Source organism: Nanorana parkeri, unplaced genomic scaffold, assembly GCF_000935625.1.
Source record: "Nanorana parkeri isolate BGI_ZX_2015 unplaced genomic scaffold, ASM93562v1 scaffold2288, whole genome shotgun sequence".
NCBI lineage: Eukaryota > Metazoa > Chordata > Amphibia > Anura > Dicroglossidae > Nanorana > Nanorana parkeri.
In genome coordinates, this window is record NW_017308556.1 from 56027 (window position 1) to 79183 (window position 23157).

The 23157-nt window shown below is 45.5% G+C and overlaps 1 protein-coding gene across 3 annotated transcripts in view; it reads right to left on the bottom strand.

The window, feature by feature from the left end:
* CD2AP (CD2 associated protein) overlaps positions 1-23157 on the bottom strand; it is a 113916-nt gene that overhangs the window by 23639 nt on the left and 67120 nt on the right. Inside the window, exons 5-12 of one of the 3 annotated variants that reach the window (XM_018573237.1) lie at positions 19347-19467; positions 12517-12716; positions 11488-11572; positions 6807-6901; positions 6619-6717; positions 5433-5466; positions 1922-1984; positions 897-1092 (exon numbers count right to left, since the gene is read on the bottom strand). In XM_018573237.1, coding sequence (XP_018428739.1) covers positions 897-1092; positions 1922-1984; positions 5433-5466; positions 6619-6717; positions 6807-6901; positions 11488-11572; positions 12517-12716; positions 19347-19467 — 893 coding nt within the window. Of the gene's footprint in view, positions 1-896; positions 1093-1921; positions 1985-5432; positions 5473-6618; positions 6718-6806; positions 6902-11487; positions 11573-12516; positions 12720-19346; positions 19468-23157 lie in introns of all 3 variants that reach the window. The other 2 variants (XM_018573236.1, XM_018573235.1) reach the window with 2 other exon arrangements.

Genomic DNA, 23157 nt, shown 5'->3' on the forward strand with positions numbered 1-23157 from the left:
ACATCCTAAATGGTCTACAACATATAAATATTTCACTGTACGGATTGGTGAACCTTTCAAGGGTAGACAAACAAATTAGATTACAGAATAAACTTTTTCCTTAACCCTTGCAGTGGGGCTACCCCAGCACTGCAAGGGTTAGGCGTTTATTAATGTCTAGGTGCGAAAATAAAGTTATACTCACCTGATCCTCAGACCCGGCTTGCTCTTAGACTGGTCCCAGGAGCCTCTTTCCCCCTCAACTGCAGCAGTCTAAGGTCCGTGAGTCAGCATGTTCTCTGTACTGGGTACAGAACATGAGGACGCCGAGGGACATACCATCGCTGCAGTATAGTGAGACACAGGCTGGAGGAAGTGCCGTCACAGCTGGCCGGCTGCAATGTTCAGGTGAGAATAACTTAATTTTGCACCTAGACACAAACGTCCACTAAACCTTTCCAGTACAGGGCACTGCAAGGGTTAAGAAAAAGTTCCCCTGGAGGTGTTCTTTAAATGCAATTGTTTGATTTGCCTGCATACATCTTAAGCACACATGCAATTGTTTCATCATTGGTCCTCCGAAATGTAGTAAATTATAAGATCTCATCTCTGTCCTCACAGTATGGGGAATTCTGAGAACACACATACTTTGGAACAGTGCTAGATCCCTATATTTCCCCCAGGCCTCTTTCCCATCTCTGTCCTCACAGTATGGGGAATTCTGAGAACACACATACTTTGGAACAGTGCTAGATCCCTATATTTCCCCCGGGCCTCTTTCCCATCTCTGTCCTCACAGTATGGGGAATTCTGAGAACACACATACTTTTTGGAACAATAAAAAAACTTTCCTGATAACACTGAGCACTTGATAAGAGAGCCTGTTTCACAAGTCACTGACATGTGGAAAGACTTACTTGGATGGAAGTGTTGAGAAGGCTGGCTTTTCAGGTCGCTTGGGTGGGATGGTTGCCGGCTTGACCAGATTAGATGACTTATTTACAAGAGTGGGTTTCTTGGGAGGTACCAGAGGCGCCGCTGGTTTCGCAGGCTTGAAATCCACCAATGGCTTGAGATCCAGGGATGGCTTATGCTCAAGAGATGGCCTTTCATCTACAGAGATACAACAACATGGATGGCATTTAACGTCGCTCAGAATTCAGAACCCAGTAACAAAGTGAAATGTAAGTTGAAGTTAAATCTGTTTTTATTTTGCCTTTCCTGGATCCCATGATAATGAAATGTTAAAATAAAACCTGTTTTCAGGACATACCTTATTTTAGACCCGGTGATGACATCACTAGGCTTCTGTGCAATGCAAGGGGCCAGCAGGGTGCAGGTAAATAGCTTCCTTAAAACCTCACAGCACCCTGCCTCATCACTCCTCCCAAGAGCCCTGAACCCTGATGCAAAGCCATGGCCTGGCTCTAGGAAGCAGTTGTGCAAATGACAAATGCCTTGATGAATGGAAGTCAGTCAAGAGGAAGTAGTGTTTCCACGCAGGCAGCATTTGCATGCAGACCACCCTAGGGAATGCTCACATGTGATACTGAGCTTCCATGATTGAATGAACTGAAAACCAGTGAATGAAATGGAAAGGCCAGGGACAATTGGGCTGGGAATGAAAAGGCTAGATGTGTGTCCTCCCGCCAGGAAATGAGGCAGGCTCTATTTCACTTGCTGTAGCATCATATACACATAGTGAAGAGCTCACAGCGTGCGGTGAAATCAGAGGACGCCATTTCAGTCCAGGAGGGGAGCAGGTACAACTGTGCGAGACGGAAGGGAAGGCCGGAGGTCAGTTGTAAGAGGCTCACCAAGGGCAGCAACCTTGCAACGTCTGCTCTGGGGCAGGACAACGATAAAATGGCAGACAGGTTTCAGGTTGTGGATGAGCAGAAGAGTACTGAGCGTGAAATAAAGCAGATACAAGTGAAGTTACCTTTCTCTTCTGATTTGGGAGGAGTGAACTTTTTGTCTCCATGTCGAAGTTCAGGCTTTGGCACTAACAGGGAAATAAAAAGCAGTAAAAGTGAGTGTGTGTAATTCATCGCTCCCAAACATTCCCCGAAACCCACTAAAAAGGGACTCAACATTAACTAGTAAGGTGAGAAGGCGATCCACTTGTGCGTCACAGATTCTGAAAATGTATATTACACTTACAGCTGAAGTGTAATATAAATATACACCGCTCAGCCATAACATTATGACCACTGAGAGGTGAAGTGTAATATAAATATACACCGCTCAGCCATAACATTATGACCACTGAGAGGTGAAGTGTAATATAAATATACACCGCTCAGCCATAACATTATGACCACTGAGAGGTGAAGTGTAGAGCTGCAACAGCTAATCAATTGAAATCGACGATTGAAAAAGTTGGCAACGTTTTTGATCGTGGATTCGTCGGCTATCGATTGATTAGCCTGTTTGGGGCTCCACACGCGGCCTGAGTCACACGCTGCTCCCGACGTGCCCACGCCGCCGCATAAGCCACGCCCACCGCACAGGCTGAAGCCGCGCACGCCGCTTGTCTCCTCCTCGCCGTGAGCTCCCTCAGCGGCCGCATAAGCCACGCCCACCGCACGCTGAAGACATGCGTCTGGCCCTCTCCTCCCGGTGAGCTGCCCGACTTGCCGACAACCAACATCGCCGCTGCCCGCCGACAACACCGTCATTCAAAGTAAGTCAAGATCGGCCGGGAGCTTTTTAATGTTTTCTGTTGTGTTTTTTTAAGCGGCACACTGCAGAACATTAGTAGCTATAGAGGAACACCAAATCCCATCCCAGCAAACACCCTGTATCATGTACTATTGCTGGGATTTGTAGTCCTCTGTAGCTGGCGTTATTCTGTATTGCGCTGTATATAATGTACTATTGCTGGGATTTGTTGTTCCTCTATAGCTGGTGGTATTCTGCATTGCGCTGTATAATGTATTATTGCTGGGATTTGTTGTTCCTCTATAACTGGTCAGTGGTAATCTGCATTATCTGCAGTATAATCATTATACAGCGCAATGGAGAATACCACCAGCTATAGAGGACTACAAATCCCAGCAATAATATATTATACAGCGCAATGCAGAATACCACCAGCTATAGAGGAACAACAAATCCCAGCAATAATACATTATATACAGCGCAATACAGAATAACGCCAGCTACAGAGGACTACAAATCCCAGCAATAGTACATTATAGCATAATGTACTATTGCTGCATTCCTCTATAGCTGCTGGTATTCTGCACTGCGCCGCTGTATAATGTACTATATTGCACACCACACTTTTTTTTATTTCCACCGTGCCAAGCTTGCTCCCGTGATGGACTGCAATCTCAATAGAAACTAGTAGTCCATCACTGGAGCCATTTGTTTTATCCGATTAATCGAACTTAATAATCGGCTAACTAATCGATTATGAAAATAATCATTAGCTGCAACCCTACTGAAGTGTAATATAAATATACACCGGTCAGCCATAACGTTATGACCACTGAGAGGTGAAGTGAACAACATGAATTATCTGTTTACAATGGCACCTGGAAGTGGGGGATATATTACAACGACACCTGGAAGTGTGGGGGGATATATTACAGTGGCACCTGAAAGTGGGGGGGATATATTACAATGACACATGAAAATGGGGGGGATATATTACAATGCCACCTGAGGCACCTGGAAGTGGGGGGGGATATGTTACAATGGCACCTGGAAGTGGGGGGATATATTGGGCAGCAAGTTAACATTTTCTCCCTGAAGTTTATGTGTTGGAAGCAGAGAAAAATGGGCAAGTGTGAGGATTTCAGAAACTTGAGAAATTGCTATGGCTAGACGACTGGGTCAGAACAACTCCAAAAATGCAGCTCTTGTGGGATGTTCCCGGTCTGCTGTGATCAGGACCTACCAAAAGTGGTCCAAGGAAGGAAAACTAGTGAACCAGCAACAGGGTCATAAGTGGCCAAGGCTCACTGATGCATGTGGGGAGCGGAGGCTGGCCCGTGGAGTTCAATCCAATAGAAGAGCTACTGTAGCTAAAATTACTGAAAAAGTTAATGCGAGTTCCGATAGAAAGCTGTCTGAGCACACAGAGCATCACAATTTGTTGTGTATGGGGCTGTGTAGTGCTGACCCATGTCCACCACCAAGAGCACCTACAATGGGTATGCGAGCATCAGAACTAGAAGACGGAGCAATGGAAGAAGGTGGCCTGGTCTGATGAACCACATGGATGGCCGGGTGTGTGTATGTTACTTAGCTGGGGAAGAGATGGCATCAGGATGCACTATGGGTAGAAAACAAGCTGGCGAAGGCTTTGGGCAATGTTCTGGTGGGAAACCTCGGGTTCTGTCATTCATGTGAATGTTACTTTGACATGTACAACCCACCTAAACTTTGCCGCTGACCCAGTATACCCCTTCACGGAAACGGTACTTCCTAACAGTGGAGATAATGCTCCCTGCCACACTGCAAAAATGGTTCAAGAATGGTTTGAGGAACACAACTAGTTTGAGGTGATGACTTGGCCTCCAAATTCTTCAAACCTCAATCCAATCGATCATCTGTGGGATGTGCTGGAAAAACAAGTCCGATCCATGGAGGCCGATCACCTCACAACTTACAGGACAGAAAGGATCTGCTGGTGACGGCTTGGTGCCTGATTCAACAGCAAACCTTCAGAGGTCTAGAGGAGTCCATGCCTCGGTGGGTCAGGGAAAGGGGGACCTACTCAACATTAGGCGGGTGGTCATAATGTTATGGCTGATTGGTGTATTATATCATCCCTTGTCCAAATCACAGTTTCAGGTAAATTTTTTGGTTGCATTGCAGCTCAGCAAGAGCCCATACAATGCTTTCTGTTAGAGCAAACTATTCAATGAATTGGGCCCTGAGACGTTAGAATGAAAAAGCATCCAGCAATTGCTACAGTCACATCCAGAGGGGACACCACCCCCCAGGATGTATGTATAGGGCATTTAGGGGCAATATTTTCCTACTAATTCTTAATCGTTAATAAAACACAAACATATGGCAATTTAAAGTCAATGTCCACCACTTCTGAACCACCGGAGTCACAGATACAAATAATTGCCAGGAACTATGCAATCTACCACCCACGAGTCAAAACTGGCCAATAAAAGGGGGCGGTTCAATACAGCTCAAATTGGTAAGGGCGCAGTAAGCGCGAGTCTCACCTACAGTCTGGTTTAGTGAGTTGACACTACTTGTCATAAAACAACAGACGTGTAGCATGTTTGTCTGTGTCTGGATATTGCTGGGAGGAGCGGTTCTCGGTAGGTATGCACTCGTGGCCAGTAGATGACCTGTAAGGCCACTTGGAACTGTAATATATTTATGTATGTTGATGGAAATGCTTTTGAGTTGCATACAGCACTACAAGCAGAGTGCTCAGTCCTGCAGTAGGGAACCCAGTATAAGAAGTGAATACCTACCCGTACTTTTCGGAGGTGGAGGCTTCTTTGGCTTCTGTAATTAAACAAATAAAAACAAAAATCAGTAACAGAGGCAGCGCAGGCAATGAAATGTCACAGTTCTCTATAGCCATTAACATGAACAGTCTGCAGTCTTTGGCAGTGTATCTACATCACTGAACAGGTGACTGGCCATTGACAACCATGATGATTGGTATTGATATAGTGCTGACAATTTACACAGCACATTCACATCAGTCCCCGCCCCCAAGGAACTTACAATCTATGGTCCCTATCATCACACATACAGGGCCGATTTAGAGAGCCAATTCATCTTCCAGCATGTCTTTGGAGTGTGAGGGGAAACCAGAGTACCCGGAGGAAACCCACACAAGCACAGGGAGAACATGCAAACTCCATGCAGAGAGTGCCCTGGCTGGGATTTGAACCCAGGCGCTGCAAGGCAGAAGTGCTCACCACATTTCCACCTTAGTAGTCTCAATTGAGAAATGCCCATTATTATTATTTTTTTAGTATTTCTAACCTTTCTAGATGTTTTGTTGGACAAGAATTATTAATAGGACTCTATGAACCGCTTCCATTGCTTAGAATAAATGTCAACGTGGACATAAGGGACACAGTGAAGAACATTAACATACAATGTACCACCCAAGTAGATGATATCCCAATTTGGCTGCAAATGTGGAAAAACGCATTAAAGAAAAGTTATGGAGAGTCTGAAATACACTCAACCCCATACTCAAGAGTCAGTGTCTAACACTGCAGCTTTCACATCTTGGCTCTACTGATTGAGAGCTGAGCAATCACAAACCACTGATTGCTCAGCTCACGATCATCTCCTTGCAGAGAGCAATGACTGTCAGTCACGGCACCCCACAATGATCCCCCCCTCCCCGCTCTGATCCTCCATCGCTGACTGGAGAGAGAGAGACAGGGGAGAGGGCAGGCACAGCTGGCTATAGAGGCAGCAGGGTGGATACCGACAATATTATTGGGATCTTTCCTGGTGGCAGCGCATCGCTGCGCTGTCAGCATATAGAGGGCAACAGCCTGCTGTATGCCGAGTTTTGGGTCACAGGAGGGCATTAGTAAATCACCAACAGTGGGGGAAGGGCTGTTTATAAAAGGGTGACCCCTCTAAATGAAACTGAAAAGCCCGGTTGAGGAATTAACAAGGCCCACTTACTTCCTTTTCAGAATCAGGGATAATAGCAGCAAAGTTGTCAGGAAAAACCCCTTCTTTACCATTGAGCTCCCCTTTCCACCAACCAGGATCGCCAGTATCCTGCAAACAACAACAAAAATAAGATGCATCTTAAGTTTCCAGAGATAACACACTTTGGTGGGTTTTTTCCCCCCTGTGAAACAACTTACTTTAGTTATTAGGTGGATTGTGTCGCCTTCTTTAAAACTGAGTTCATCCTCATTGAGTGCTCCGTAGGGATACAACGCTCTGCACGTCTCTTTGGCTGTAGAAAAAGCAGAGAATGAACAAACTACTAATCTGAACTGTATGTAAAGTGAAATATTCCTGAAGGTGCCCATACACTGTACAACCATCGCAAGACCTTAGTCTTGCGATGGTTGTAAAGTACTTAAAAAAACGTACGATCTGCCTATCTTGGACAGGCAGATCGTACTTGCGATCATCGCAAGCCCGCCCCCTTGAGGGGCGGGCTTGCAATGACTGCAATGAGGGGCGGGCTTGCGAGGACGGCAAACTTGTCGAACAAGCAGGCCGTTCGGCAGTTGTCGAACAAGCAGGCCACTCACTCGCCGAGAATCGTACGATTCCCGGCGGGTTTTCTAGCCTGCTGGTTCGACGGAAGACGTGCGACCGTAAAGTAGAAACGGTCGCACGCCTTCCATACACTGCACGATTCTCGTACGATCGCGGGATTTCCCGCGATTCTCGTACGAGAATCGTGCAGTGTATGGGCACCTTTAGAACAATTCGGGTTCTAAGTGCAGTACAGAGCGCTGGGGATTCTTCTAGTCCATTCTACTGCAGCTCATATCCCAACCGAAACACATGCACTGGACCCTCAGAATAGAGAATGGTGACTGACGCAGCATGCATGTGCTAAGCTTGGTATAGGGCAGTCATTGTCTATCCCTGGGCCTACTGCATATGTGTCACCTAGAATGTGACCTGCAAGAGGAAATACGCCAGGTCCCCTGCTGCCTTTCTCTCACACACTTTCTTGCCACTGCCCTAATTCTTACACCCCGGCTTTCCATTTACCCACACCACTATAAAACCCATATTCACACAGTGCACACATACCATCTCCTAGGTCTGTGCGACACCACTGGGCGCACCACCTACACTAGTCAAGCTCATCCCTGGCCATATACTGCTCTATACCACATGACACTACAATGATTGCTCTTTGGGCCGAGGCTCCAGTTGAAGGTAGCTTAAAGCGGACCTTTACCCTTACCTTTGATCTGATGACAAACTCACCATTGGAAATGTTTAGTGATGACAATCTACAGACACACACTTCTAGATAATTGCCGGCTTTATATTCTTTGCATTCCTTATTCCTCTTTTCTTCCCCAGTCTTCTGACAGTGGCCATGTTTACTAAGTGCAAATTAATAGATCTCCTTTTACTTCCTGGCATGTGACAAGGACATGTGACCACGCACATCATCTCAGGGGAGGACAATGCCTTTCCCTGAGATCTCGCGAGATTTCCCAGCAATGCTCTGCTGATGTCACCTTCCCAGAATCTAATGCTTGGGCACAGATTACATCACAAATGCCCAAGAGGACCAGGAAGTGAAAAGACAGTAATTGTAAGTAAAAGAAAAATATGTTTGCTTAGCTAATAAATGTGAGATGATTTCATATCGGCATCCAGAGCTGCGTGCTGAGGTGATTTTTTTAGTGTAAGGGATTAAGGGTCCACTTTAACAATTATATAACATTTTGAGTTCTAATTTAGGTTATCTTGATTGAATTAAATCTGGAGTCTCTGTAATATATAGGTATGCACTGTTTTCCATGATTGGTTATTTTGGTGCCTTATCTCAATCTGTTCTCTTTGTACTCCATTTGCTTTTACTTAAAACCAACTAAACCTTGTAAAAGAAAAATCCATCAGATCACTAACATATGTTTGTGTCGGCATCTGAGGTATGGTATGCCATTTATCATCTTTACAGGATACAAAGGACCCCCTGGAAGGAATTTGCTCGCCTGACTTTTTTTCAGGTAGCCTCTAAAGTTATATTTAGGAAAAAATTAAAAAATAGTGAGCAGGGGCAAAATTTACTTTAACCACTTGCTGACCGCGGTGTTTATACCCCGTTACCTGGCCAGGCCATTTTTCAGTATTTAGCGCTGCGGTACTTTGACATTTATTCCGTCATGCAGCGCTGTACTGAAATACATTTTATACCATTTTATGGGACAGATAGAGCTTTCTTTTGGTGGTATTTAATCACCACTGGTGTTTTTTTTTTAACTATATAATGAAAAAAGTACCGTTAATTTGGTAAAAAACCCCGTTCTCCCTACGTTAGGTTATAAAACAATGATTATTACCCATATTTTTGGTAAAATATAAATGACTGGGGAACATCGGGTAAATAGATACCAAACATGTCAAGCTTTAAAATTGAGCGCACCCGCGAAATCGCAAAAGAACTACCATACCCAAAATTGACCATACGACGATTTAAAAGCTTTTACCGCTCATCAGTTCAGTGTTATCAGTGAGTAATGGCCCTAAAATTATTGCTCTCCCTCCGACGTTCACGGCGATATGTAACATGTGCGGCGCAATGTATGTAATAGTCGTTTTTGCACGTAGGCGGACTCTATGCATGTTTGCGTGTGCATGTGGGGGCGGGGGACTTTAATTTCTTATTGCTTTGATATGTGACTAAAATGTTTTACTTTTTTTTGTAACTTTAATTTTTTTTAAACTTTTTTTTCCCCACTTAACTTTATTGCTATCACATAGGGAGCAAACAAGCTCCCTATGTGATAGCCAATTTGCAGTGACAGGTCCTCTTTATGGAGACATCAGGGGTCTTTAAGACCCCTGTCACCTAGAGACCCCCAAAGAAGCTGATGAAGCAGAGACCTGCTTCACCAGCTTCTCTCCGGTTTCTGTAGCGGAGAGTGACACTGAATGTAGGCAGTGATGTAATACACATCACTGCCTGCATTCCAAAGAGGAGATCAAACAAAGCTCGAGTACTGAGCTCCGTTTGATCTCCGGCCGCAGAGCTGCTGTGATGATCCCGGGCTCACACCGGGAGCAGCGGAGCCCGGGATCGCCAGCACCGGAGGGGGCGCACACCCGCACGCAATTACAAGCGATCGGGCATCTCTACAGGCGCCTGAACGCTTGTATGTAAAACAGCCATCGCTGGCTGTTTACATAGAAATCTGATTTCCTGTTCGTGCACGCCGCCTGGCGGCGGGCACGAGCGGTTTGGGATAGGAGGTCTAAAGACGCCCACCCGCCCTCAAGAAGCAGCTGTCTTGACGTTTAATTACAACGGCCGGTCAGCAGGTGGTTAAAATATGAAACCTCAGTTCCTCTAAACACACATATGTCAATGGAAAGACCCCTAGGCCAGAAACGGCCCGCCACAATACTTTACTAGGCCCGCCAGTTCCGAACTGTGTACCAGCAAGCAGGGTTCATTTGATTTATTTTTACTAGCCGGAGCTTGGACGGCAATTCAGCCAGCCGCCCTTCTGAGGATCCGACACTTCCCTCCAAGGACTCCCCACCTCCACGTTTGTCTTCGGGCACAACTCCCTCCCGCCACAGATTTCTCATCGCCAGCACATTCCTCTGTGTCTCTGGTCTCAGCAACTCCTGGTAGGTCTCACTGTGTATGGGAGCACTACAAGTGTCAGCAGTGAGCACTAAGAGTTCATCTTCTGATCCTAATATGATAATAAAATGACTGTCCTGGTGTTCTGTGTGCGAGGGCACTACAGGTGTCAGCAGTCCCTGTCCATTATTTCACAATCCTGGTGTGTGAGGGCACTACAAGTGTCAGCAGTCCCAGTCCATTATGTCACAATCCTGGCGTGTGAGGGCACTACAAGTGTCAGCAGTCCCTGTCATGTGCAAGGAGGAAGCACCCTTGCAGGTTATATCACTGAAGATGAAACTCTTAGTGCAAGCCAATGCTGGGGAGAGCAGTGATCAGAAGAGAGAACTCCTCATCGAGAAAGAATGGTAAGCTAAGGAGAGACGGACCACAAGCTGCTCACAAACTTAAGGAACTGCAATGGACTCCTTCAATGAAATTTGGTGAGGGGCAGACAAATGGTAGAATCCACACCCCAGATGTCAGAAACTGGAGACAGATTGCCAATCTTTGAAATATTAAAACTGTCTCCTATGTAGGGAAAGGATTCTTCCTTTCACAGGGCTGACCCAGGAGTGTGGGGCTCCTAACATAGTGGCCTGCAAGTACACAGAGCCCTGGTGTCTAACCTGCTTTAATTTGAAAGGGGTTGTAATAGCAGTGGTCCCATGTAACATGTCCCCAGCCCCTGACACTCATTTACAGCATGGCTGCAATCTCCACAAGGTTTATGTTTTATTATTTCAGTGGGGCTTCCCCCGCACTGCAAGGGTTAACTGCTCGCTTTGGTCTAGCTTCAAGAAACTCACCTGAACAGTGGAGGTCGCTTGTTCTTACACCGGTCCGTCCAGCCTCTCCCGCTCCGCTGCAGCGGTCTAAGGTTCCATATATGTCGTTCTACAGACCGTGTATAGACATGAGGACTCCGAGCAACGTTCTAATGCTGCAATGTAGGAGGAGACAGGCTGGAGGGAGCTCTGTGATGCCTGGACGGCTCAGATAGGCGAGTATCTTTGAGGGAGAGTAAAACTTTGCTTTTGAACCTCGACAAAAATGAGCACCTAACCCTTGCGGTGCAGGGGGGAGCCCCACTACAAGGGTTAAGTAAAACATTACCTGGAGTTCTTCTTTGACAACTAAATATTACACCCAATATGGAACAGGAAAAGGTTTATAAAAGACGGTGACAACCAAACAACATTCCCCACCTTTTGCTTTGCCGTCAACTTCTGTTTTTGGTAGATCTGAGCTTAGTGTGCGCGTCGCTTTAATTGCTGGTGGTGTAGGTGACGGCTGCAAAACAAATGTAATATTCAGTAGAGTCTGCTCACTAAAACATCACGCATGGAGTCCCTAATCTACTGCAAGTTATATGTTACATTGTTCATTTTTATGACTAAGGCAAGCGAACACTTTATTTTACAACATTGAACACTTTATTGTGAATTGTCTCTGCCCAAAATTTACTTTGAGTATTTCATGAGGTCTCTACAGAGAACAGCAGGACATTTAAGGTGAAATAAGGGTTCATGAGAAATGGAGGCTTTCGCTAGTTGGAGCTTAATTTAATAGTAGGGATTCGCAGATACCAGTATGGGTGCAGATACCCAAAAACAATACCAACTCTTTACATTATTAAATCGAAGCAGCTACCCTAAGGTCCGTGCTTCCCGTGGACCTTGCGCCAGCATTTTTGGGAACCACCTGGCGCCTGTTTATAGCGTCAGCCCGCACATCTACCCCACCTGAGAACTTCGACAGCCCTGTAAATGGGATGCAGCAGATCCTACCCAATATAGAAAATTATAAAAGGGAAAGATACAAGACCGGTCCATATTACAGGAGGGGGCGGAGACTAGACCAGTCGCCCTGCACAAGTAGAGAACAGCAGTGACTGGTCTTCAATATAGGAAACTCCTGAACAGAGGCAGAGTACAGGAGTTGTCGGATTCTACAGAAATACACAAAGCTCACCAAGATTCAAGGAAGAACACTGATGACTCCTGTATGTAGGCAACATATGTTTTGCCTGGATTTCACAGTTAAACTTCAATTTTAAGGGACAAGTAACAATTTCACACTTTGCTAACTGAATCACAAGCTAAAATAAAGAAGTAAAAATAACTCACGGCTTATTGAACTGACTTAAGCACAAAGTCTACAATGGTGCAGGTCTGGCTATGAATGACTAATAGCATCTCTTCATTAAAGATGGTCTGACCACACGCGGCTCTTACCTTCTCTGGCTTCTTGATTTCAGGATCTGCAGGTGGCATCCTCGGTTTCAGCTTCACAGACCCTTCCTTGAAAATATCTCCAAAACCAACTCCCATGACTTTCTTTGGGTGAGCGACGGTGGGTGTGGAAGCTTCTAAGCTATTACCAGGAGATAACGCAGGAGAAGAAGGGGAAGCACCAGCGGGGGCGGCAGGAGGCTCTGTTGTAAAAGAAACAAACTGAGTTTCAGACTTTTGGGAACTAAAAATGTCAGTAAACGCAGGTGTTAAACCTTAAAAACGCATTTAAGTACCCTGACTATTAACAAAAAAGTATTTTATTTTTTATTCTTTCCCTCCCCATCCTTCTTACAGTGGCCATTTTTTTTTTTTTTTTTACTAAGGGCAGAATAATATATCTCCCTACTTCCTGGAACTCTGGCACATGTGACTAGGACATGTGACCATGCACATTTCAGGGGGAGCAAAATACCTTTCCCTGAGATCTCAGATGAGATTTCCCAGCACTGCTCTGCTGATGTAACCTTCCCAGGATGTAACACTTGGGCGCGATTACATCACTAATGCCCAAGAGAACCAGGAAGTGGAAAAACAATCATTGTAAGAAAAAAGCAAAATATGTTTTTTTTTTTCTCAAATAGATATTTATTAAGATTTACAGTACAAATAGTCACAGACATGTTACAATATCAACTGATGCCTGTTGTAACCAGGTCATACATATACAACATACCACATGGTGCATGAAAAGTATCACAGTAGTGGAGGAACACGTCAGTCCTTGGGATGTGGCTATAATGCAGGACCTATCAGCTATAGTGTAGATGCAACCAAACTACCGTCCAAGGCGAACCTTGGAGGGTTCTGCCTGACTGGATTCTCATGTTAGCTTTCAAGGACCTCAGATGGTACAGTGTCGGATGGTTGAAATATGGTTCACCTTTACCTAGTGTAGGAGCAGTCATATAAATCAGGACCCTTGTATGGCAGAGTAGTGATACTAGCAACAATAAAACACACAGCACGTGGGGAGACACAGGAGAACAAATGAAATATAGGGAACACAGGGAAAGAAGAAAAGAGAAGGAGAGGAAGAGGGTTCTGGACCGTATCACTAGGCCGAGGAGGCACGCAATGGTAAGGTTACGACTAGAGCATCACATGTGGCATAGGCGACGGGAGACAGTTGAGTTAAATAATTTATCGATCCACGAAGACCAGATCGTTTCGAATTTGTGCATATTGTTCTCAAGTTGTGCCGTGCGTTTTTCTTGGGCCATGATCCAATGAATATGTGTAATCACATGCAAGATATTAAGAGACTTTGTGAGCCAAATTAGTGCAATCTCTCTCTTAGCAGAAGAGAGGATGTGGAGGGAGAGCCTAAAGGCCTTATTAGGCCCCATTCACACTGAGCGACATGAAAACTGCGCGACATTGAGCGACGTGTCGCGCGACTTTTTCCTATTGGGCTGTATGCAATCAGGAGCAATCTCGCTCAAAATCGCTCGAAAAAAGGGTCATGTAGGAGCGACAAGCTACCAGCGACGAGCTACAAGCGATATTGAGCGATGAGATGTGAACAGCTACATTGAAATGTATTGGTGAAGCTACATAGAGCAATATCGCGCGGAAATACGAGCGATATCGCTGCGATAAATCGCTCAATGTGAACGGGGCCTTAGGGAGATTTTCTGGTTTACAATTGAGTTGGGAGACCACCGAGTCCATGAGGGCGAAAACTTCATCCCAGAAGCCCGAGACTATCGGACATCTCCAACAGGTGTGGGTGAACGTACCTGAATCAGGGCATCCTCGGAAACAGTTAGGTGAGCATTGGGAGTTGTAAGTGGCCACTCTGGCTGGCACTAAGTACCAACGCATGAGGACCTTGTAGTTTATCTCGAACATACTTGCACACCGCGAACTGGATTTGGTGTTCTGCCAAGACTGGTGCCAGGATTCCTCGTCCATGACATCTCCTAGATCAATATTCCATTTTGTCACATAGGATGGGGGAGGGTCGTCCGGAAGAGACAGTAGGGATGTATAAAGAAGGGAGATAAGTCCTGGGTCATGGGGGTTGTCTCGACAGACTTGTTCGAATGGCGAGGGTGTGGTGGCTCTGTCCTGATTGTTGATGTGTTTTGTAATAAAGTGTTTGATTTGGAGGTAGCGAAAGATTTCTTTGTTGGGTAATAAGTAGTGTTCCTGCAAGTACGGGAATTATTTAATTCCGGAGGTGGATTGCAGCTGCCAAAAAGAGTCGAGATTGCGTGAAGACCATTCAATGAAGCTAGAGGGGCTGTGGAGCGCCGGGGGGAAGGAGGGATTACTCAGTATGGACATGAGGGGTTTATGAGAGGATATTAGGCCATATGTCGTTTTCACCGAATCCCAGAGTTTAAGGGAATGGGATGTGATAGGATTAGAGATAATGGGTCGGTGTCTGGGGGGAAGCCAAAGAAGGTTGGCTACTGTCGTTGGACGTGTCAGTGCATCTTCTAGAGCCACCCAAGCCAGGGACTCGTAGTTCACGTGACATTTTAGAGAGTTGGCCTATTTGTGCTGCTTGGTAATATTTGGTTAAATTCGGGACTGCCAGTCCCCCATGGGATTTTGGAAGGTAGAGCGTACAACGGGGAATTCTGGGTCGACGATCTCCCCATATAATGGTGAAAATGCGTGACTGTAGTCTGTGCAGTATAGGGGTTGGGACACACACACCGGTAGGGCTCTAAAGAGGTAGAGGATTTTTGGCAGGAGGGTCATCTTGATGGCCGCAATCCTACCCAACCAGGAAAGGCGGTAGTTTGCCCAGGTTCTTAACATTTGCGATAGTTTAGCCACCATATCTGGGTAATTTGCTTTGTATAATGAGTGGTAGACTGGAGTTAGTTTGATTCCCAGATATGGACGGTGGGAGGGGAAAAATATGTTTTGTTTTTTTATGAATATGCGATAAGAGCCGCGTGCTGAGGTGATTTTTGGTAAAAGGGGCTAAAGGTCCGCTTTAATACTACTCTAACTGTCCATGTGTCTGTCTCATATAACCAACAGGTAGTTGCGGTGTACGGAAAATTAAAGCTGGAAAATCTCGATGTGATATCAAGTTCTTCAGTAGCTGGAAATTAAAATGATTAACCCCAAAGGAAGCACTTTAAAGCCAATTAGCTGAAATTGAAGCAATATTTTCTTAAGTAGGGTACACCCGGTACAAATGTTGGCCGCTTCCTGATGGAACGGCCTGAAATTTGCACAAAGGGTGCTGCTGTCGGCACTCTTCCACCCAGGCATCCCTCGATCAGATGATCAAAGGAGCTGGTTGCAAATTTTATAAACGAATGAAGTGGCAGCCAATCAGTTCTTAGCTCCATTAAGGTATTCCAACAGCGGCCAGCAGCTGCTTCCAGAATACGATACAAACAGCCGGAGATTCATCCATCAACGCTCGGGTGTGTGATGGAGGACTCCTTCTGTCAGGGGGCATGCAGTGTTAGACTGACAGCACTGTGTAATGCAATTGGGGCCTACCTGGCTACCTGAAGCAAATCACGTGTTTTGACGTAACGTACGTAGGGCTGAGCTTCTGATGTCACTGCACTGAGCTTAGCCGGACGAACAGGTTTTTTTTATCGCTTTGCTGCCATTTGCCCTGCTGGTCTGATCCAGCAATACCCAATGCCTGTACTGCTTCCACCATTGTGAGTACACATTTTTTATTTAATAAATTGCATTTTATTGGACGTTACGCACTATGTTCTTGTCCTTTTTCTCTTTCCACCTGGATTCATACTGGTACCTGTGATCTGAGGAGACCTTATCGCCTTTTCTGTGCATGGGCTTCCCTCCCCCTTTAAGAAGGGGAAAAGCGCATTTGACCTAGCTCTGTGGGTCTGCCTCCCCAGGTGAGCACTCACTTGTTGTCATCACTCACTGGGTGGAGGTGAAGGTCTTCCTGCATTGTGTGATCATCCTTACCTGAGAGTTATATGCAGATTGTGCAAAAAAAAACCTCAGATGATTTGCAGCCAATCACCATTGTTTGCTTTTGTTTTTTCCTTGAGACTTTTTATTGTCTATATTACTTTTTTGTCTTTGTGTAGATATTTTCTATGCCTCATTTGTTTGAAGGCTCATATATGTGACTCACTTATATGTTTCAATTTGTTAGATATGTATGATTATTAGCTCGGCATAATATTGTTTTTCACATTTTTTAGATATTTAGTTATATCCCTAGTGCTTGGTAGCTCATATTTCCACATTACACTTACTGGCGCTGATCACCTTTATTGTTATATAAATCCTGAATAATAATAATAATAAATAATAATACCCGTTCCATATTCTTCAAAACTTAGAACACAATAAAACGTTTTAGCTAGAGCTCCACTTTGACACCATTCTGCCTTTTTGCAGAAGTGGGAATGTGCGGCTGGTCTCAATGGAAGGGATTCTTTTCTGAAGGATCTGTATATTTAGTAATAAGTAATTCAGTAGACCAGAACGCCACTGCTCTAAAAAGAACAGAATATTTACAATTAATCAGCGAGACTCCAGATGGCAAGCTCGCACAGTGTGCCCTCCCCAGTTACCTTGGCCTGTAATTACCATTTCACGCTCTGTGTGCTCAGCAGGCCCATTATTTACATATGATCATAAAACACAATGGGCTGGGTATAAGAAAACCTGCACCTTCATTTGTGATACTTCATACATGTCGGTGGCCATGCACTGTCCCTAGCACTATACTCCCTGGGAGCACCGCCATGACATACATAGAGGCCTGGGAATGGGGTAGGAAAGTTAGCCAAGTAGGTGATGGATAGCCAATTAAGACATCTGTCCCTTTACAGCTAAAGTTTAATTGGCGTATATTTTCACATTCATCAACATTGTAATGATATTTTTTAGATAAAACTGCTTCTCATCACATGCTTTTTATTTTATTTTTCTCCAAGACCCATGGATGACATCACTATGCCTCTGCGTAATGCAGGTAGATCATGGCAGGTGAGAGGGGCCGGCAAGGTGCTGTACATAGCTTCCTGAATACAGGAAGCTGTGGTAACACCCAGATGTGATACTGAGTTGCCATGATTGAAAGAACTGAAGTTCAATAAATAAAATGGGTGGGCCAGGGACAGCCAGGGTGGGGAGTTAAGGAATACTGGACAGGGCTAGGTGTAGCCAGGAGCTGATTGACAAGCTACAGACTTGCGAATCAGCAGTGACAAGGCGATAGCTAAGGCCCCTGAAACATCTCCACCCGCTGTAGTGCAAACAGGTGCAGCCTACATGAGAGTGACAACTACGCTCTGAATTCAGGAGCAGTGCCAGGGCCAAGTCACAAGAAGCTGCATTAGATGGATTTCACTTACAGGACCAATAGGCATTTGTGGGACTTTATAGGGGGACAAAGAAAACCCTAAGTGCAGATGTACTTGTAAATGAAAGTGACACTAAACTCCGGCGTTAAATCTTAAAAATACATTCAAGTAACTTAACTATGAACAACAATGTATCTTATTTGTGTATCACTCGGCTGTAGATCCTCCAATCATCTCTGAATTGGTGCTGACACTGTCCTTCCTTATATAGGTAAGGTACTTTTTTTTCTTTAAGGTCTCACTCCTGAGATTAGTGTCATTTTTTTAATGAAAGGTCATAGTTCTATACTTTTAAGTCCAGCATTTCACAATCGTGAAACATCATGTCATATCAGTGACTTGGCAGACGGTAAGACTAAGCGATAAAGAATCATATAAAGTAGCTCCCACACGGAGGTTGTGCCGTGTCCTTTGGCTGGAGCTGACCCAATTGTCCTGCCAGCAATGGCGGATTTTCACATGGTACAGTTCCCAAGGAACAATGGAAAGTTAATGAGTGATCTAAGAATTTATAATAGACTAGATGGTTGTGTGCTCTCCTCTCCGGAGCACTCGCTGGGCAAATATTTGTCCAGGTTACAGAGACTTACAAAACGCATGTAATGACTAAGTATTGTTTATTTCCGCTTCTGCCAGCAGAACGAACCCATTCATCACCAGCCATTCATAGGCTGGAGTAATAAGATATCAGCAAAGGCACTGCCAGAGACCTGTATGGAAGCCAACCCATACACCGCTCCATTTTCTCTTGAAGGAAAACATTTTTCCTCGCCATGCTAAGCTGACCGATGGGTACTGTACTCAGCAGCAACCACAGCTGCCTGAATACAGTGATGCCGCTCAACAGGGACACCATGCGATGCCGCTCAACAGGGACACCATGCGATGCCGCTCAACAGGGACACCATGCGATGCCGCTCAACAGGGACACCATGCAGTGACTGTTGAACCCGGCTCAGTTGATTTTTAAATCGACTTTTGTAAAGCAGGGTGATGCTTGCAGGGTCACCCCTGGCTTGAAGTGTCCACATTTGAGCAGTCTATGGTCCGCCAAGGCAGGCAGAGGTTTAGAACACATGGCCCTTTGGAGGCATTGTGAGTGTCCCTCACAATACACCTATAGATTAACTGCAGATTTTCTATGGTCACATGGAAAAAGTGCAACAGATACCTCCATCTACACTATACTGTGTGGATGGAGGAATCTCCGGCCGGGCCAAGATTCAGTGTCTTGCTTGTCGGCCCCGCTGGTTCTCAAAATACCTGAACAATGCCTACATCCAATCAGATTGGTCACCTCCCGATGCTATGCAGCCACACTCCAGGAGTGGGGGAAAGACGAGATCACCTCACCAGCTTTAGAAATCTCTGGCAGGCAAACGGTTCCTTTCGGCTGTGAATCTGCACATAAGTAAGTCAGCCTTGTGTCTCCCATACCTGTGTCTTCAGAACTCTCCTGGCTCTCTGCGTCGTCTGACAGATCCAGCTCTTTCACAAAGTTTGATGGAAACAGGCCAGATCGGCCACTGTAGGTCCCACTCCACCATCCTTCTTCTACCTTTAAAGCAGAAAAATCCATCAGCAGGCATATAACGAGATGCAACTAACAATTATTTTGATAAATCGATTAGTCGGACGATTAATCGGATTAAAAAAAATAAATGAAATACCATCTTTAATATGAAATAAAGCACACTAATGAAGTGTTACAAAGTTTACTTCAACATCTCTTACATTTACTTCAATCTTTTTGCAATCACACTGTACTCAAAAGCACGTTCTGGTTCAGGCAGGAGGCGCGTTTGGGGTGTTATTGAAATGTATGGCACTCCAACGCAACTCCAGAATTTGTCAGGCTGAAACCCAAGATTACCTTTTCCCCACTTTTTTAGTTTTTTATAATTGGGGGAGGGGCAGCTTTATTTCTTTAACTTTTTTAAAACTATTTTTATTTATTTTACCCTCAATTTCTTTTCCTGCAGCCCCAGTACAGGAAGCAGAGGCAGAGGCTTCCTGTTCATTCATAAATCGAGATAGTAAACAGATACTATTTCTGCAATCATAAAGGACCAGGAAGTGATGTAGAGCACTTCCTGTTTGTAGAGCACTTCCATTGATAATTGGGGACAGAGTATCTGAATACAATGTCCTCAATTACTTACAAACATCCTAGTGATCAGTACTGATCAGTGCAATGTTTAAACATAACAGGGAACAAGCACCAAATATTTCACATATTTGCTGATAGTCTCGCAGCTCTCCTCCCCGCACCCACCTTGGCCCTGTCACTATTCTCTCCTCCCGGCTGAGCACCAGTGAGTGGATCGGCTCTGCGTCCCCTCCGATCCCCTCTGTCTCTACAGGTGGGGAAGAGCAGAGGGGATTGGAGGGGACACAGATGGCTGCATGCAGCGGGCTCACATCGGGAAGGAGAGAACTGCAGAGCCAATGCAGCAGCTGAGAGGTGGAGGTTTGGGGGAGCTCTACTAACCGATGGGCACCGGCTGCAGGAGTCTGTGTCCCCTCTGATCCCTGCCGACACAGGTGGGGGAGAGCAGCATGGATCAGAGGGGACACACAATGCAGCATGATCCCAGCACAGAGGAGAGCTGCAGAGCTGATGCAGCGGCAGGGTGAGGTTTACGGGAGCTCCACTTACGGATTGGCACCGGCTGCAGGGGTCTATGTCACTCAGATTCCTACTGGGAGGAGCGGGGATCGGAGGGGACACAGAGCGGATGAAACACCAGTTCCCAGAGTGGAGAACAGAGGCAGGGGATACACACCAACGGTAATGAGAATCGTTGACAACGATCCCCATTATTGATTATCATTGATTCAATCGATTAGGTGATTAAGCCCTACATAAAATAAAAGCAGTTTTTTCCCTTTTCACTTTACAAATGCAGGACAATATAACAGGTTTACCTTACTGACCTCCTCCACAAGCAGCACATTCTGGTAGGTTAATTGGCTGCTAAGCTTGCCCTACTATGTGTATGTATACATGCGAGGTAGGGACTTTAGACTAGGGGTAGGCAACTTTGGCTCTCCAGGTTTGCTGAAACTACAAATCCCATAAAGGCATTGCAAGCCACAGGCATGACGGAATTTGTAGTTTCAGCACAGCTGGAGAGCCAAGGTTGCCTACCCCTGCTTCAGAGTGTAAGCTCCTTGAGGGCAGGAACTGATGTGAATGAAGTACGTAAAGCGCTGTGTACATTGTCAGCACTCTATATATATATTACTGCATGCCCAGCATTAGTTTATGTGTTTGGTGTGAGCTGCCCAAACGTTTGGCGTGCCTGTACTCCATATGAGTGTCTCCTAGTAATCAGACTCTCCGGCCACAAAGGACAGAATGGAGAACGGTCCTGGAACACGTCTACAACTCACACTGACTGTTGCACAAGAGGTGCACACATGACACAGCCAAAAGTGAGGTCAGCTTATGTTAATGCTGCGAGTCGCAATCACCACGTGTTCCACATTAGAAGAACAGTCCTTTGGCAAGAGTAGAAAAATAAAACATCTGCAGGAAGCTAATGGCTGACACAGATAGCGGCCTGAATGTGGTGGTGAGCCCGCACCTGCACTACCCAATGGCAGCCAGACTGACAGGAAACACAACACTGCAACGTTTCTAACTGCTCCTTCCACTGCAAACTGACAGCAGGAGAGAAACCAGCCAGATTACAGCAAGGATAGAAGATCCAGGTGATCAATGCAAACCTGAATTCTGACTGACAGCACACCTGACTCCGCACAGTCTGATCCACTACAGTAACCAACAACTAGAGTGTATCTAAACCCAGAGACAAACATGGAAATATTGCAGCTCACCAGTCCTTCAATGTGGCGTCTGCATTCACTTTTCAGGTTTTTGTTTCCTTTACTATGACCTGCTGATCCTGCCAGTAACACACTTCCTGTCCTTGGGTAGCAACACTCACTGTACTGTAGATATGGAGGGACAGTTCTCAACCTAGATAAAACAAAATCACCTGCACTCCATAGAGCGTATAGACCTTGATGAAAGGTTGGTGCTTTTTATTCAATCGTCACATGCGTCAAACAGCCGTTTCGGGGCCACGCAGAGTCCCTTCTTCTGCGCGACATAGTGACAACAAGTATGCAACTTCAGCTTAAATAGTGAATCACACAGAATACACCACAGTGACGACCATACTGATGTCAAATCCCGCTAAGGCGATTGAATAAAAAAGTGCTTTACTTCTTGCACATATCGAGTGCTGGTGACTTCTTTTATGGAGTTCTAAACCTAGGACACAAGATGTTTTGGGCCTCAATAACAACCCCCCCCCCCCTAAAAAAAAGCCCCATTCCAGGTAAAATAGTGCCCTCTCCTATCCCACTAACTGCTGCATGTCCTCCAGCCATGCAAACTGTGCTAAGCAACACCCACACGTGATGCTGAGCCTCCATGATTGAGAGAACTGAAATCCAATAAATGAAAGGGACAATGCCAGGAACAGTGAGGCTGGAGAGGAAAGTGCTAGATGATACAGCGGCGGAGTGGTTAGAACTGGGAGGACCTCAATTCAAATCCGGGCCGGGACACTATCTGCATGTTCTCCCTGTGCTTCTGGAAGACATGCTGGAAGGTGTATTGGCCCTTGTATGTATGTATGTATGTATGTATGTATGTATGTATGTATGTATGTATGTATGTGAGACAGTGACTAGGGATCGACCGATACACTTTCAGAGACTATACAGATATTCGGCCATCTTTCAGACTGATAGCTGACATCACGTGCCGATATTCTGTATATTTAAAGTTGTGAAAAATCGAGGTCTGCAGGTCCCAGTATACTTGTGATCCCCAAAGGAAAACTAGTTCCAGCGTGCCTGTGAGGTCACCACGGGACTTCTAGTTCCAGCGTGCCTGTGAGGTCACCACGGGACTTCTAGTTCCAGCGTGCCTGTGAGGTCACCACGGGACTTCTAGTTCCAGCGTGCCTGTGAGGTCACCACGGGACTTCTAGTTCCAGCGTGCCTGTGAGGTCACCACGGGACTTCTTCTACTACCCAACTGCCCGAGGCCTTTGACTGTGCCGAGCAGAGAGGAAATAAACTGTAAGCAACCTAAAAATACTTGCTGAGCCTTAAGGCGTCTCTGTCACAACAAACTGCTAATAGCGCCGAGGTGACAAACCAGATCAGAATATAATCTAGGCTTGCATACAAGTCTGAGCACTTCACAGAACACGAGTGCTCAGTATTA